This window comes from Nannobrachium achirus (assembly GCF_963921795.1).
Source record: "Nannobrachium achirus genome assembly, chromosome: 19".
Lineage (NCBI taxonomy): Eukaryota > Metazoa > Chordata > Actinopteri > Myctophiformes > Myctophidae > Nannobrachium > Nannobrachium achirus.
The window spans coordinates 35904044-35923151 of NC_137826.1; the positions used below are offsets into that span (position 1 = coordinate 35904044).

General features: G+C 44.2%; 1 protein-coding gene across 1 annotated transcript in view; it reads right to left on the reverse strand.

The window, feature by feature from the left end:
- Positions 1-19108, reverse strand: part of jade2 (jade family PHD finger 2) — a gene marked incomplete at its 3' end in the record, with an annotated part of 304044 nt that overhangs the window by 42175 nt on the left and 242761 nt on the right. The window contains 1 exon segment of the mRNA XM_080749428.1: positions 9444-9561. Within this exon segment, the coding sequence (XP_080605554.1) occupies positions 9444-9561 (118 nt within the window).

Consider the following 19108-nt stretch of genomic DNA (forward strand, 5'->3'; position numbering starts at 1 on the left):
TAATTTTCCATTGGCTAAATATTTATAAAACGTGCAGACAGAGTTAACCACATTCATGCTGTCGTCCCTATTTTGGGCATATCATTATAGGGTGAAAGATAATGAAATTATATGATAGATTTTTGAGCGGTGCTAACCGCTCGTATAGACCGCTTTTTTACCAAAACTATGATGTCACAAATGATGATGACATGAGTTCGCTAGACCAATGAAACACTTCGATTCTGTTGATCTGTCCATGATGTCAAGTCACAGAGGCACTCGATTGGTTCACCCTGCGTTTAGGCCGCGTAAAATTCGTCATAACGCGTTTAGGCCGCGTAAAATACGTCATAAAAAATTATTGAGCGGTGCTAACCTTGAATTTCAAAATTATATTAGATGAATATCACTTATAAGCGATAAAATAACCACACTTTTAGACAGACTGTGGAAAATCTTACAGGTTATAAATGATAGGCAGGTAATACAAGTTTAAAATACAAATGAACAGACTTTGAAAAGTAAGCAATTTACCCCGAGTGAGAGGACATTATGCTCTGATAATGTCCTGTGTGAGGGGGTGATCGGACGAGGCGAAGCCGAGTCCGATAACACCCTCACACAGGACATTATCAGAGCATAATGTCCGACCCCGAGTGGTAAATAGCTTTTCTACCACTTTTTCCCTTATACATGAAAGAAAACACATAGTTGTAACTTGCAAGGATCTTAAGTTACAATCATTATTGCCTATAAAACTTCCGCGAGACAGCAGATAGTTCCACCAACAACATCTTCTACTCACCAACAGATGGCGCCAACTCCATACTAATCCATGCGTCTAGCTTACAGCTAAGCTAACGTCAGTTAGAAGTACCGTTCCGGCCGTAAATAGAGGCTGTTCGCTTCCAGAAAGGCATAGGTTCAGAGAAAAGGGGCTTTAAAGTTGGCGGATTGCATTGGATCCAAATAAATCGGCGACTATAGCATGCACGTTAGTAAACATAGGACCGTTGCCACGGTCATTTGTTGGTTGGGGGAAAGGTGTTCCGACTACCTCCTGAAGTCCCCGGATGTACACTGAGGCGCATTGATCTCGGACAAGTCCTCACACAACTTTGCGGCAGTTGTTCTGTCATAACCTCCGGAATTTAGCCAATCAGAATCCAGTATTTGAACACGTGACTCGAAAAAGTGGTAGAAACTAAAATATTCATCTTCTGGCCTCTTCTCGCCTCTCTGGAGGCCTCTGGAGGTAAATAAGGTCACTTATCATTACACTATGACACTCTTACAAGCTACAATCCGTAGCTTGGTCAACTAACTGATGAGAAATGACAATAAAGACTTATATAGTCTGAGCAGACCTCTAGACTGACATCATACACAACAAAAAGAATATTGCCATGCATGCCTATCAACACTGATTTGCGCAGGAATTAGTTTGCACCGCTCACTTCGCACAGGTGCGATTTTTTTAAAATAGAGCAGCTACTGTAGAATGGCTTTGCGATGCATTGTGAGCTGGTATTTTTTTATTGTGTCCGTAGTTCACATTTACAATAAAAACCTCCAGATCCTGTGAGTGTGTCACAGTGCGTGACACCTCATCCCAGCTCAGCAGAAGGATATAGCTGACCTTTTCTGACATCACAATGATGTTGCAAATGAATTCCGTCCTTGTCTGACATCATAGACCTATATGACATCTCTGACGTCTGACATCCTACAATCCCTTTATGCCCATATATGGAGATCCCTGATGTCATCAATAGTCACACTTGAAAATGAATTCCGTCCTTGTCCCTTTTATGCCCATATATGGAGATCCCTGATGTCATCAATATTAAAGGAGTTGTTCACCCCCAAAATGACTTTTTTTCTATTGATTACTCATGCCATGGAGACTTGAGTTCAACAATATATTTTTTAGTTTTAGTCGCATTCCTAAGACAATAATTTCATTACAATAAGCTTACCCCCATTGATCCTGGATCATGTGGGGTAAATTTACTATAATCAATTTTTTGTCTTCGGAATGTGAAATATACAAAAAAATATTATTGAGTCTCCATGGTATGAGTAATCAATAGAAAAAAAGTCATTTTGGGGGTGAACTACTCCTTTAAGCCCATATCTGTTACAAGTAAAAGACCAGAATAGAGGGTATGCATCATATGCCACTCAGGATCAGCACCATGGACAGACCGAGTGGCAAAACATAAAGCAGCATGAAGCATTGGAGTTTGGAAGCGCTCCTCATGACTCCTACTGACTCCCGCTGACTCTTCATGATCATTACTTAAGAGTAGTTTTTTGCCACTCGGTAGGCGTTCCCACATAATGTCCGGGTAGGATGATGTCACACGCATACCTTCTATTCAATATTTTCTTAAGTAGGAGTACCCAAAAGCATTGGCATCAAAATGTACAATGAAATGTAGAAGTGGGCCTACTCTTCATTGTGCAGAATGACCCACCTCACAATGCGTCTCACGTTCTGAATTCAGGACTTTCACCGATTACTTCTTCCACCACTTTATATACTGTAGGAGTGAGCTAGCTACTCAGAGAGGGGGTCAGAGAGAGAGAGAGAGAGAGAGAGAGAGAGAGAGAAAGAGAAAAGAACAATGCGGATTGCGGAAAAAGGAGAAAGAGAGAGAGAGGGGGCGGGGTGAAACAGAATGTTAGAGAAAGATCAAATGGAAATGGAAGAAAAAGCTACTGGACAGTCATTAGAGTAGACAGCACCATCCTTCACACACGGACACGCACACGCACACACGCACACGCACACACGCACACACACACACACACACACACACACACACACACACACACACACACACACACACACACACAGAGCTAATCTAACTCCTGTGGCAGTGTGAATAGATATGGCTGTTTAGTGCCAACAGCACAACTCCAAACTCCTGATAGCAGTAAACTGCTGAGTCAGTAGCTTCTCCCTGTGTGTGTGTGTGTGTGTGTGTGTGTGTGTGTGTGTGTGTGTGTGTGTGTGTGTGTGTGTGTGTGTGTGTGTGTGTGTGTGTGTGTGTGTGTGTGCGCGCGCGCATGCCTGTGTGTGTCTAGCTGTGTGCATGATTATGTGTATGGTTGCATACGAACGTGTGTAGTTAAAGAAACCGTGCACGTGTGTGTGTGTGTGTGTGTGTGTGTGTGTGTGTGTGTGTGTGCACTGCACAAGGCAGGGAGAGAAGCAGAGTTAGAATGATGAACAGTGCAAATTGAGTACAAGCTGTGGGACTGCTACCACTCCCTAGACACGTGCACGCGTACATGCACACTTTCTCTCTCACACACACACACACACACACACACACACACACACACACACACACACACACACACACACACACACACACACACACACACACACACACACACACACACACACACACACACACACACACACACACACAATTCCCCATCATTTCCACACCCTGTGTTGTCTCGCTCCAGTGAACTGAATGTCCTCTTTCATCTCAGAAAAACACACACACACACACACACACACACACACACACACACACACACACACACACACACACACACACACACACACACACACACACACACACACACACACACACACCTCTATGTGACAGGGTTACAGGTTCAGGGGTCAACTGGAGTTCACTATCGCCACTATAAGTACATGCACTTTAGTGAGGGATTCTTTGAAGTACGTTGTAGCACAGCAGCTATTATTGTACAGTATGTGCAAATTGTGCATGACACCGGCACACTGCGACTACTGCAAGTGTACTAGAAGCAGTGCTCTTCCGAGCACAGGTCTCCACCAGGTCAGGTAGGTCAGGGGTCTTCAACCTTTTCAGGCCAAGGACCCCTTAGCTGAGAGAGAGACAAAGCAGGGACCCCCACTACATGTTGTATAAAACTGTGTTGCAGATTTTCATCGATTTCATAGATAGATTCATAGACTTGTTTGACAGCACTGTCGTCTCTATGTTGGATTTGTGTTAATGTGTGACATTTAACCACTTAAATCATCAATACATAGTCAATTTGACCTTTCACATTGTACTTGGTCCGTTCTTTTTCTTACCTCTACACCAAACCTATTCGCCAAAAGCCGATCTACGAGCTCTCAACGATCTGCTATTTGTGGCTATAAAGTTCTCCTCAGAATAGGAGATTTGGCGGCCCCCCGTAGTAACTCTGAGGACCCCCTAGGGGTTCCGGACCCCCTGTTGAAGACCCCTGAGGTCTTCTTCGACTGCAGGCATATGATTTGAGAAATTGTGTTCCAAAAATGAGTTTAGCAAAACCCCGACCCCGGGAGTTGATTATAGGTCCAGTCTCAGTCAAAATGTTGTATTAATACAATGAGTGCTTTGGACTCATTGAACTTCTCTCCTTTCAATGACAATGAAAAGAGAGAAGTTCACTGAGTCCATCATACTGTACGTTAACTCCCCTCTCTGAAGCCTTGGTCAGGTGCTCAATATGACCACCTGAGCTGCCATCAGCTGGGTGAAGCCAAAAGTGAATATTCCCTGTGGGATTAATAGTTTCTGACAGTTTCCGACTGTCTTATGACTGTGTTTTTTGTCCGTCATTTCATGTTGTATGAATACAGTATGAGTTGTAAAAAGGGCCCCCAATTTAAACAAGCCCAAAAGCTTTCTTGTGGTGTTTATCCCTTTAGTTGACTTTGTGCCAGTGAACTGTCCTGTCCTGTACCCTTTCCTATACAAATAATTAAGTCTTCAATTATTTGTGAGTATTTCTGTCAGTGGCAGTTGTAGTTATTATGTTGTGTGTGTGTGTGTGTGTGTGTGTGTGTGTGTGTGTGTGTGTGTGTGTGTGTGTGTGTGTGTGTGTGTTGTATGTTTGCGTGTATCAGTGAGTGCAAAAGATTGCGCATTAAAGAATGCTCACGTCAGCAAGACATTACATTAATTTGGTGTCTGGACTTGGCTAGGGCTCGAGCTGATGAATTGCAGATCCTTGACAGATTTGGGCCGGGCCTGACTTGAACACCAAGGGCCAGGACTCAGCTAGGGCTGGATGTATGAGGACTCTAACACACGCGCACTCACGCACGCACCTAGTAGCACCTACCATGACACGATGACAGAAATACATTAACACAACGGCTGCCCCGGTAGCCAAACTCGTTCACAGACGAGATAAGGTTTCCATGGTAATCCTTATCTCAGACGCTTGCTACGGGTGCTGGTGAAAGAAAAAACTGCATACGTCATCATGACGCAACGCAGCCAGAAGCAACGGAGAGCGGCCACTATCCATTGACTCCTATTCTATGCTGAAACATAAAAACGGCTTTATCTCTGAATAAGGTGCAAATAACGCCGAGGAGGCCGAGATCCGCTTGTTTTCACGGCGACACTATGCCGTGATGGTCGGCTCCGGTTAAAATTTTAGTTTCGCGACCGTTTGTAAACAAACAGATCTCCTTCCTGGATCGTCAGTGTACACACACGTGCACATTCACGAAGCTTCCGGGGCTCTTCAAAATAAAGCGTAAGTGAATGGTGGCAGCCGTTGTGTTAATAAAGAGAATGGTAGCAAAGCTAGCGAGCTAGTTTGACAAGTTGTGCGCTTAAAATCCTCTGTACCGTGGTTTTGTTGTTGTGTATGCGTGACAGAGATTTCCACGAGCCTCGGAGCTTGAGTCCGAGTCAAGTCTTGAGTCTTTGAGGGGCGAGTCCGAGTCGAGTCAACCAAGGCGACTTCTCTCTCCCAGTCATATTCAAACGAGAGTTACGAATGTAACTAGGGTTCCACGAATTAAGGATGACAGCCAGAGATATGGTGTTAAAACACTCTCAGTGGCGGTCAGAAAGAATGAAAGGAAATCAAGTAAAAAGTGTTGACCATCCGTTTGTAACTCTGAGAGTTACGTGTCCATTTTGTGACTTTGAAATTGTCAAAAAGAAACCAAATGGACATTATAATGGCCCATGTGGTTGTGGTTACATTTATACACTCTCAGAGTTAAATCAACAGTCTGTTTTTCGCAGTGCACTCCTGTCAGCGAGCTATATTTAGCCCGGTCCTGTCCAGTTCCCCTAGGACCACTGGGGGTTGAATGAAAGGTATTTGGGTCATTCACCTGCACCCAACGGAACGGGGCGGAGCGGCGTTGGCGGGGAGGCTAAGCACCATTTATTCAAACGCTGTTCTCCTCCTCCACGTCTGAGGCAAAGTAACGGCAAAGGAAAAACAAAAAATAAAAAAAACAATGGCTTCATTGTTTTCACGGCGGGCCGAGCAGGTGTCAAGTGGCCTACGGCTACGAAAATAGATCAAAGAGAATTTCCTCCCAGCCGCCCGCCCCTGCCCTGCTGTAAGCCTCTGCTGGAACAACAACAACAACAGGGAGAGACTACTGCAGGGGTGGAACTCGACTGCTGGGTGTTTACCGGCTTAAACACGGAGAGAAGAAGGGTGCCGGGAGGAGAGGATGCAAGGACAAAAAGATATGCAAAAGACTGTTGTTTATGTGACTGTATTAACTTTGGGCATCGCTATTTTTCTGCATGTTTCCAAAATGCTTGCTTGGGGACGAGGTGGAGGTGGGGGGACGTTGGGTTCGACATGAAGTAAAAAGTGTCTTCAGACAACTTTGATTTGGCAACATAATTAATGTAATTAAATTTAGTTATAAGTGGAAAAAAAATCACAAATGTTAAAAAAGTTGATAAAATAGTCATACCATGAGCTCACAACGCGTTGCATCGGGACGCGTGGTGAGCTTGTAGATTGGCTGTGTTCGTCGCACAACACCATTGTATGTCTAAATTAATTAAAATAAATACATACATTGTTAATCATTGTCCTGCCACTACATTTAGAGGGCTAGGCGATTCATAATTCACCACTTGTGGGAATGAATATAATAATAATAATGTACTAGTAATGGGGTAATATCATATTCCTGTTGTTGAGGAATACGGTATCATGAGTAATTGCTGATGGAGTCAGTCATTTGTAAGATAGTGGTGATTTAATACATGATGATGATGATATGAGGAGAAGTACGTTAGACAGTAGACACACAGGCCAGTGGTACTGTGGTTCTTCGTGGAACAAAGCGATCAGACCGTACTGTAGTTATTATACTATACACCAACATGAGAAAGAAGTCATGTCATTAGGACCAAGCTGTATCCAAAACAATGAATGGTAAAAGGTGCATTTATATAGCACCTTTATCCAAAGCGCTTTACAAGGTGCATTGATTCACCCATTCACACACAGATGGCAAGGCACCCAACCTGCACATCGGTGCCTTGGGCAGTGACTTGCCCAAAGACACTTTGGCAAAAACTCTGGGGTAGCAAGGGAATGGAACCGGTAACATTCCAGTTTCCCAAAGCGTCCGCGCTACCTCCTGAGCCACTGCTGCCCTGCCAACAGATGCCAGAGCTGTGCCATCTTCACTCTATTACAGTGGTCCTCAAACTATTATTTCATTTCAAACACCCCCATAACTCCCCAGAGGGTCCATTTGGAACCTCTTAGAGTCCCTGGAGCCCAGTTTGACAACCACTATAATATCGTCACTGTCGGGCAGAAACCTTGTATCTCCAAGTTTCAAATATCTACGTTTTTTCGTAAAGTAAAGCCCTGCTTCATCATACAAGACAAGTCGCACAAAACTAGTGAAAATAGCAGCTCTACAAGCACACAATGCCTTGCGGTGCGAGATCTGCTATTTTCACTATTTTAAATCACCTTTAAAATTATAAATACAAAACAAACTGTTTCAGACATATGAGGTTTCCACCAGACAACAACGATATGCATAATGTCAACATAACCAGTAAGACTCCCTAATCGGGGGATAAGCGACCATCAGGTCGCATACGCAAACTTTAAAAGGCACTGGTAGCCAATCAGGAGGGAATAAGGGAAATGGGACAGATCCATGTTGATGACATGACTTTAGACATAATGTGTACCGCTTTGCGTGATTTTAGGTCAAAATCTGTAGGAGCAGTGTCCAAAAATGTGTTTTGCAAGAATCGGCCTCATGGTGGTGCTAGAAGAGGGCCATGTGAGAAATGAGGGGTGGAGGTTGTGGTTTGGCAGCCAATGACTGTGTGTGCAAAGTTTAGCATGGATAGGGGCAACAGTGGCAGAGATATGAGTAGGGCAAAAGTGTGACGTGTGACGTGAATGACAGAAAGACAGACAGACTGACTGACAGCCGGTGGAGGTTTTGATAATAACTGCGACCTGACGGTCGCAATAATTCATTCAAAAACAAGTCTTCCACACGGTTAAAAGGACCATATGACAAACACTAACACTGCTGTTACAGCGGCTTCAGCAACATTGGACAGGGACAGGAGTCCCTTTGGACTTTGCGGATCCTTTTCTTTTCTTGGGAGTTTTTCCTCGGCAAGACTTAATCCTAATTCACAGTGTACTCTGTATAGCAGAACGTGACGACTTGCATTCAAAAATGGACTATTGTTAGCTTTTAAAGATCATCTCTTGTTGGCAAGCGACACCCGTGTGGTACAATGGAGTGCTTATAAATGAAGCTGGAGAGGGTCTAAAGACAGGCGGTGTCTTGTGTTTTCCTCTGATAAATGTGGGCCTGTGAGGACGCTGGAGACTGTAACAGTGATTAAGCGCCGTACAAATACGTTGGAGTTGAGTTCAGACGGGACCCCTCTCTCGCCCCGAGGCTTCCATGATTCATTCACACCATCCCTTTGGGCTCCGCTATACACAGCCAATTACTCACCCAACCACACACACACACACACACACACACACACACACACACACACACACAGAGTGCTACTGTACTTTCGAGGCCCTTCCGCTCATTTCTATTGACTCCGTTCATTCCCATAAACCGCACCGCAAAACAACCTTTACTCCTGACCCCTAACCCCAATTTTGTCCTCAAGACTGGACACGCACGCACGCACGCACACACACACACACACACACACACACACACACACACACACACACACACACACACACACACACACACACACACACACACACACACACACACACACACACACACACACACACAATTGTCACCTAACATTTGAAACATAACCTCATAATAGCCACATACCATCTCTCTCTCTGTGTGTTTGTAATTGTCTGTGTGTCTGTGTGTGTGTGTGTGTGTGTGTGTGTGTGTGTGTGTGTGTGTGTGTGTGTGTGTGTGTGTTAGGGATGGAACGATAATCGTTATTATCGTTTATCGTGATAAAAAACACTCACGATAATCATATAGTGGAGATTTAATTTATCGTGATTTCGTCCTCCGTCATGCACTGGGATCAATTCAACTTTTATTTGCTGAGCTGCATATTCGGTACCATTTAAACCCTCCATTTTAAACCCCCATCCATACTGTGTGTGTGAGTGCACGTGTGCGTGCGCGTGTGAGTGAGTGTGTGTGTGTGTCTGACCTCCTTGCAGGTCCTTCTCCAGTAGTTGTATCTGCAGGTGGAAGATCTTCTCCTGGAGGTCACACAGGCTGTGCTTCATCTTCTCTCTACGGGTCACCATGTAGCACAGGTTACGCACCTGAAACACACACATACACACAACTTTCTATTACTATACATCAACATTATAGTTACAGCAATTTGATAAATGAAGCATCGCGTTGGTTTATGCAGGGAGCAGTATGGGTTGGCGCCCCAGCCTGTGTCTTCCGTGACCGTGAGGAAGAGGCCCAACAAACCCACAGTGAAGCCTTTAGGGGGGCCAGTCATGAACCCACTGATCCAGAATTAAACGTTTGGTACTGAGAGTCTGGTGCAACGCACAGGTCCTGGACAGGCCCTGGTGAGAGCAGGAGTGGACCTGGTGAGACGTAGGAGGAGCCCGGCCAGGAGCCTGGTCATTCCACATGCCAGATTGCCTCTCCCAGTCTCGGCAGAGTAATTCCGGAGCAGTGGAGTGTGGTGTGGCCCTGTCTTTTCCTAATGGGACTGATTGTGAGGTAGCTACTGGGACGTAAAGTCAGGACTTGATCACCCTGGCTGGGTCACCTGAGCGAGGGGCATGATGACACCCGAAACCCTGATACATCCCAGGTGCATCCAGGCAATGTTTTCTCGTAATATGCAGGGTCACATACTCTCAGCTGTAATCAGCTGTCAATCTGCTGATTGTATACAATATCTATTTTCTCGGTTTTTGTTAACATCTGGCCACATGGTGCGTTCCAGTTGCCGGCAGAAATAAGGTCAAAACAGAGCATAATGAATGCATTAATACCTTAACACATTGGCTGCTTAAATAGCCACAAAGACGTCTGGAAACATCTTTATATCAAAATTAGCACTCCTGGCGTTTCTACCAATAAATAATAATCAATATTAGTATTTTATCGCCAGATTAGCAAAAACACTACATTACCCATAACGCTTTGCGGCCGTTACGAAGATCCCCTTCAGTGAGGCTGCGCTCTAAGTCAATGGAAAATGGCGGCGGGTTGTTTACATTGTGCGCTTATGTAAAGCCACGCTGATGGATTATATCATGCAACGTTAACGATCACACCCACGGCCGTCACAGAGGCCGAGGCCCGCACGCACATCGCGCGCGCCCCGTGAGTTCTATTAACCCTATGATGGCACGCTATGTGTTAATACCAGTCGATGTGTTAAACACCTTTACGTTGTTATAGCTTTTCCCCTCTGTGTCATCTTAGTGGTTGTGACTGCATATAATAGCAACATTATGTTTGTAAGAAAACTTAGGTCACGATTTAGAAGGCGTTTTTAGAATCACGCCTGATGGATCTAAACGAGTTACCGTTACGGCAAACCCTAAATACTATAATAGCTGATCTACAAGCTCACAATACCCCACAGTACGACGTGTTGTGAGCTTGTATAGACCAGGCATAACTCCAACCCTAACCTCTAATCCTGAGCCTTTTTTGCATTTCTCTTTTGAGGATTAGGAAAACGTGTTGTCCTCCCAAGTATAGCAATACAAGCTTTTCAATGTCATGCTCCAGTAAACCTTGACCCCTGCAGGTACTGTATGTGTCACCGTCAAGAGGCAACTTCCTCTTCATGACACTTGAGTTGATACAAAAGACACGCACGCACGCACGCACGCACGCACACACACACACACACACACACACACACACACACACACACACACACACACACACACACACACACACACACACACACACACACACACACACACACACACACACACACACACACACACACACACACACACACACACACACACTAGACAAGAGATGTTCTCTTAACACCCCTTCTCCTAATCACTGTTTTTCAGAATTTCATCATCTCTCTGGGCATATGTGTGCGTGTGTGCGTGTGTGCGTGTGTGCGTGCATGTGTGCGTGCGTGCGATTTCCTGTATTTTTGGCAAAAACACAACATGTATTTAGAGTAAAGCAGACTATTGTAGTCTGCTCTAGTGGACAGGAGTCCCCTCAGGGAGACGAGACAGACAGATGGATGGATAGAGAGAGAGAGAGAGAGAGAGAGAGAGAGAGAGAGAGAGATTTTTGATACTCCTTTCTATGCAGGTGTGTTTTAACCACTTGAACCCCAGAATGCCCATCTGGACGGAACATTCACCACAGGTTGCAGGCCATTTTTGAGCGGTGCCTCAGCGCTCTAATGCTTGACCGAGTGTGTCCCCATGTCTCTAACTGTGTACGGCCTCAACAGCTGCAATACCGCTGGGCGACCTACCTTTGAGTGGCGCTGTTGAGCAGCCTTCAAGTGGCACTGTTGAGCAGCCTAAAGGGCCATTCACACCGAGCTCTGTAACTATAACAAGTGGCCACCAAAGGCACCGCTCACTTCACACTGGTGTAATTTTTACAGTATAGTACAGTTGTAACTCAAGTCAGTTTCACTAAGACGGTTTAATGGTTAAGGAGTGATATAAAAGCAGAGAAAGGGAGTACATCTTTTTGGAAACAAGAAGTAAAATATATATATATATATATATCCCAAACAAGGTGCTCGGTACAATTGCTAAGTTAAATGGCAAAAAGCAGGGGAAACCAAGGCACTCTTGTTGGGGCCTTTATTGAATTGGCCACTGCATGGCAAGAATAAAAATAATGCATCTTCATGTTGCGGCACACAAGAGGACTTCGTTAGTCATCCTGTTGAAGGCTGTGCGCCGCGTGCAGTAACCAATTCAATAAGGGCTTTTTAATTTCTCCACAAGAGTGCCTTTGGTTTTCCCCTTGTTTAATATAACAGCAGACAGTGATTTATCAAGTCTGAGCTCCTCAGGCAGGTCGTTCCACAGTCAAGGAGAAAGGCACAGTCACCCTCTGTTGACACAGTCACTACTGGTGTAAACTACCCAAGTGCATTTACTCAAGTACTGTACAAGTACAATTTTGAGGTATTCATACTTTACTTGGGTATTTCCAATACGCTTACTTCCACTCCATTACATCTCAGAGGCAAATATTGTACTTTTACTCCACTACAATTATTTGACAACTTTAGTTACTAGTTACTTTGTAGATTGTGGTTAATATTACAAAACATACAGTAACCACATCAGCTCTGTATACATTTCGGCCATTTGAAAATAGCTGATCTATAAGCTGACAATGTGTCGCATCGCAACGCATTGAAGATCAGCCATTTTCAAAAGATACATTTGAAACTTGTGAAACTGGACATTCTACTCTGAGTACATATTCATACCAATACTTTTGTACTTTTACTCAAGTAAATTTATAATTCCAGACTTTTTAAAATATATATATATATATATATTATTATTTTTTCCACCACTGACAGTCACTCACTCACAATGGCACACGTATGAAAATACTATGTCACAGTAAAAGGGCCTATATTCAATTGATTGAGTTTAACTCATTGCATGCCAGGCCCGATAGTCCCGAGATTATTTCAATGTCTTTCCCTGCCAGGCCCGATAGTCCCGAGAATTTCCGCCATTTTGAAAAAAAAAAAAAAAAAAAAATCAAAAAACTTTTTTTCTCAAAAAAAAATTTTGACCCCAAAAAATGTAGTAGGCATGATAGAAATCGCGAAATTGCATGTTTAACCCCCATAGCAACCCCATCTATCAAACATGGCAGCCATCTTTGTTTACATTTTAGGAAAACATAATGGCTTCTATCTCATGAATAACTGAACGGATTTCCATTCGGATTTTTTTGTTTGAAAGCTGTGAGCAATGTGGACACACGTGGTGCATTATCTAGGCATGGGTGTGCATGATCTGTGCACTATGAATTACATGGAAGTCTATGGAGACTGGAGGCATGGTAGAGTACGAAGGTATTGTTAAATGGCGGGGAATGTGTTAAGGTACAAAAACATTGTCAACAAAATACGTCTTTAGTACCAAAATATGCTTGTAGATCGGCCACTTTCGACAGAGATTAGGTTTTTTAGAGGGAAATAGGAGCGGACCAAGTATAGATCCCTGGGGACCCCTTCAACTAAGTAGTCTAGCAGCAGCAGCAGCATTCTGTACAGTCTGAAGCCTATTAAGTGTCTTACTTATGACACTCATACCATTGCAACAGTGTTAAAACAATACTGCAATGGAGAGAGAGAGAGAGAGAGAGAGAGAGAGAGAGACTAATTGGGTCCAAGCCAGAGTATTATAGAACAGTCTCTAACTAGGTACAAAAACTGGCTCACTGCCAAGGAGACACACACATACACACCTGTGTGTGTGTGTGTGTGTGTGTGTGTGTGTGTGTGTGTGTGTGTGTGTGTGTGTGTGTGTGTGTGTGTGTGCGCGCGTGTGTGCGTGCGTGAGTGTGTGCTTGCGTGAGTGTGTGTGTGTGTGCGTGTGCGTGTGCATGCACATAGCTATAGTGTCTCAGGTCTCACAGCACATCTGTGTGAGAGTTGCGTGTGTATTTTGTATCCCAGCGGTCAAAAAATAGAATCTTGTGTTCTATATGGAGTGTGACTAAAGATTGGTCATCACGCTAACGGGAAGAGAGAGAGAGAGAGAGAGAGAGAGAGAGAGAGAGAGAGAGAGAGAGAGCGAGAGAGAGAGAGAGAGAGAGAGAGAAAGATAAACAAACAGAGACCGAGAGATGCAGACGTTAGATAAAAAGAGACAGAGATAAATGGTTCACGAATTAGGTTCGGAGGAGACAGATATAAAAACACAGATGGAGAGAGAGAGAGAGAGAGAGAGAGAGAGAGAGACAGACAGACAGACAGACAGACAGACAGACAGACAGACAGACAGACAGACAGACAGACAGACAGACAGACAGACAGACAGACAGACAGACAGACAGACAGACAGACAGACAGACAGACAGACAGACAGACAGAGAGAGAGAGAGATACTGTATGCAATGCTTTGGCAATGTAAGAATGAATGCTTGTCATGCCAATAAAGCAAATTTGAATTTGACTGACAGTGAGAGGCTGTCATGCTGAAGCACATGCAAACAAACACAAAGGGTTAATGTTGTAGTACTGTATGTTGTTGTTGTTGTTGTTGTTGCTTCAGACAGATGACGCTCTGTCTGCCCATAAATCACTTCTGGGAGGACACACATCACCACACATCATACACTACTGCACACACAGCCACCACGCGTGTGTGTGTGCGTGTGCGTGCGTGTGCATGCGTGCATGCGTGTGCGTGCGTGTGCATGCGTGCATGCGTGCGTGCGTGCGTGCGTGCGCGTGCGCTTGTATTACTATACTCATGAGGGTCAAATGTACCCAAAACTGTAGTAGGATTGCAATGGTGGAAAAACTACTCACGTGTCTTAGTAAAAGTATCAATACTGCAATGTAGAAATACTCTGCTACAAGTAAAGGTCTGGAATTCAAAATGCACTTGAGTAGAAGTACAAAAGAATTGGTATCAAAATGTACTTAAAGCACCAAAAGTAGAAAGTACTCATTATGCAGAAAGTCCCATTTCACAAGCTGATTAGGGTTGGGGTTGAGTTATGTTTAGGTTTAGGATTAAAAATCGAATTCGTGAAATCGTCGTTGTAAAATGTTGACATCCTTACAGTATGTGTGTGTGTGTGTGTGTGTGTGTGTGTGTGCGCGTGTGTGTGTGTGTGTGTGTGTGTGTGTGTGTGTGCGTGTGTGCGTGTGCGTGTGCGTGTGGCCGTGTGTGTGTGTGTGTGTGCGCGCGCGCGCGTGTGTGCGTGCGACTCAGCCTGGACTGTCTGAACCTCTCCATCCCTCTCCACACATCGAGGGTATAAATAGCTACTCAACTGGGACAACATGTACAGAATCTGGCTTTGATTAGGACACTGTGTATTTGCCTGCGCGCGCGTGTGCGTGCATGCTTGTGCGTGTGTGTGTGCATGTATGTAGCACACACACCGTGCACAATTGCCTGGACACAGGAATTGCAAAACGTGTGGCTGTGGGGTGGAGGAGGGAGGGGTCACATAGGGAAGAAATTAGGTTCTCAATTAACCACTTAAAGCCCGGAGTCCCTCAGGGCTCTATACTACTGTCTTTTTTGTTTTCTGTTATTGTGGCGAAAGCTTTAGCTGAAAATGTCTGATGGAGCAAGCTTGTCAAGCTTATGGATCTGCAAGGTTCTGCTCAAGCTTTCCCCACAATACAGATGCTGGGGTTGAGTGGCGTAAAGCACACAACGCCTCGCAGTGCGAGGCGTTGTGTGCTTGTAGATCTGCTGTTTTCACTAGTTTATTTTTTTTAGTATCATTTTTAAAATGATAAATACAAAACAAACGGTTTTGGACATACAAGGTTTCCACCCAGCAATGCTGATATGCATCAAATAACAGAATTCAAGGTTAAATGTGAACACTAGGGGGTGCCAGTTACCATCCCCTGATGCCCCAAACGACGTCCCTGCTGGGGTTTAAGTGGTTAAACGTGGTCTGCTCATTGTAGGTAATGAATGACCTGTCCATGTCCATTCATCCCTCCTCCCAGTTACAGCTGTCTGTCCTTTGAACATCTCTCTCTCTCACTCTCGCTCTCTCTCTACTCTTATTGTTCTGTCTAACTTCTGTTATCTGACCTATTGCAGTCATTCTCAACCTGTGGGTCGGGACCCCCAGGGGGATCCCCAAATTATTTTGGGGGGTCCCCAGATGATTAACTTAATGTGAAACATTGTTTTCTCACTCAACAGTAAACACACCAACATAAAGTTTAAGTGTACAGAGGGTATCTGCACATTTCTAAAGTGACAATTTGTAATACTTTTTTAACGCTTTCAATGCCACCTTTTCACCACTAGAGGGCGCCCAGTGGCCATAGAAAACACCCATCCACAAGCGCTGTAACAGCAAAAGCTGTGCGCAGCCATGACAAGCCTGAACACTTTCCTTTGTGTCATCAACAGGGACAGGATGAAGTTAGCTTGAAGTTAGCAATTGGCTACCAAGCATTTTAGAAGCCCTATTTTCGGCGATTTAGCCATGATTAAACCTTGCACACCTCATGGATATGCATGGAACAGAGAAAATGAGCTCTAAAGATCCTGGATTGCATTGGAGTGGATGGTAAATATCGGCGGCGCGACGCTCTCGCGGGCCGTGTAAACTTTTTTACATTTTTTTTAACTCATTGAGTGCCAATCCCGAACTAGTTCGGCTTTATTATCGTATCGCAGAGTGCCGATCCCGAACAAGTTCGGCTTTAAAAAAAAAAAAAAAAAAACATTTTTTGAAAAAAAAAATTTTTTGAATTTTTTTTTTTTTTTTTTTGGACCCCATCAAATCTGGTGAACATGATTTCAATCGCGATTTTGCATGTTCCACCCCTATACAACCCCATCTAACATACAGGGCAGCCATGTTTGTTTACATAACATGTAAAACATAATGGCGATTATCTCAAGAATGCCTGAACGGATTTCCAATCGGATTTTTTTGTTTGAAAGCTGTGAACAAACTGCACAAATCCACTCCAATGCAATCCAGGATTGCATTGGATTTTTTAGAGCTCATTCTTCTCTGTTTTTGGAGCTGTGTGAAACACAGGCTCCCTATACGTGGCTGTGTGGGTCTGTGTGTGTGTGTGTGTGTGTGTGTGTGTGTGTCTGTCTGTGTGTGTGTCTGTGTGTATGTAGCCTGAACTTCCTAAACTTCGGCACGCCACTAGTCCCACAGTTTTGCCACCAAACACTCGCGCCATATGTCAAATCGACCGGCTTACTCGGGAATCGTGGGCTATTACTTTTCTAAGAGAAAGGTTCTATAGTTTAATTGATATTAATTTATTAGTGAATTAATTTTCCCCATTGACTTAGAATGGGAATCGCAAAAACTCACATTCAATTATTTGTCTCTCGCAAACCACAGGGGCTACAGTTTCAAGACTTGGAGAGGAGGTTCATAATGATTTCAAGGATTAAATAAAAAATAATTGTGTCATTTGGCCTCATGGTGGCGCTATAACACCCCACTTTACGTTTTGGCCTGTAACTCTTGAACCGTAGGTCGGAAAATTAAAAATATTTTTTCCCTGGATTCCTTGGGTCATGACGCATCTCACCATATAGGCCACGCCCATTTGCGCCATGATAGATTTTCCGCCATCTTGAATTTTCTCCAAAACACACTTTTTGCTCCTTTTCCTACATATTTTCTTCAAATGTCACAAAAATCGGTACACACACACACACACACACACACACACACACACACACACACACACACACACACACACACACACACACACACACACACACACACACACACACACACACACACACACACACACACACACACACACACACACACAGCTCCACTTCACACGGGTGTGATTTTTTCCCCATGCATGAGGTGTGCAAGGTTTAATCATGGCTAAGTTGACGAAAATAAGGCTTCTAAAATGCTTGGTAGCCAATAGCTAACTTCAAGCTAACTTCATCCTCTTCCTGTACATGCACAAAGGAAAGTGTTCAGGCAAGTCATGGCTGCAGGGCTTCTGCATATACCAGCATATCTCTATGGGATTTTCTATGGCCACTGGGCGCCCTCTAGTGGTGAAAGGGGTGGCACTAAATGAGTTAAAGCCGAACTAGTTCGGGATAGGCACCCAGGACGGTCCAAATCATCCCGAACTAGTTCGGGATAGGCACTAAAGCAGTTAATACCTCTAAAATGACAATTTAAACATTGGCCAAATTGTCAAATATTTGAGGCAGACATTTTGAAAATAGCCGATCTACTGTGAACATGTATATCTGCTATTTTCACAATAGAACCGTGTTATAAAATGTAATGCCTCAACTACGGTATTAGTGCTCGTCAGGGTGGGGGGTCCCCTGTTAAAATATGATTATTTTGGGGGTCGCGGCCTGAAAAGGTTGAGAACCATTGACCTATTGCACCGCCCACCATCCATCCATCCATCCATCCATCAATCCATCCATCCATCAGTCCCTATATTGATCCATGCATTCACTCCTCAATCCATCCATCCATTAATCCATCAAATAATCTGTTCCATTACACAAACTGTAGAATTGTATTGCCGGACAATGTCAAATATAATTATAATAGTTGTTGTTGGGAGTTTTAACCACTGCACATTTGCACATAAGATGTAGAATTTGTCCTCTGCGTCTACGCATTCTAACTATTAGGAGCTGTGGGCTATATTAACTCACCGGGTGCCCACGCGTCAAACTCTTTGATGTCGCTGGAGGCCCACGACGTTTTGACGTGTTTACTGTATTTACAGTATTAACTTTAAATCTCACCGTTAGGTCGGGGCTACGCCTGGATGCAGCCCATTCACCGCGGGTCGCTTCGAATCGACGCTGAGAGCATCGCGCGGCCGTTTTTCTCCATACCTGTATACTCCAATGCATTTCCCCATCTTTAACGCCCTTTATCTCTGATGTTTGTTTTATGGCTAAAACTGTGGCCGGCTGCGGCAAAATGACCAACTTTTGATCGGCAATGAACAGTTATGATCAACACTGGTCCATACAGAAAGTTACACAACAACATCCTGTCTGCGGTCATGTGACCAAGTGACGTCATGACGCATGCATTGACGCAGCAGGGCCGGATTCAATACAATGGTGGTGGGCCTGGGCAGCGAGAGGGGATAAATGGGGCTCCATCCAGGGGCAC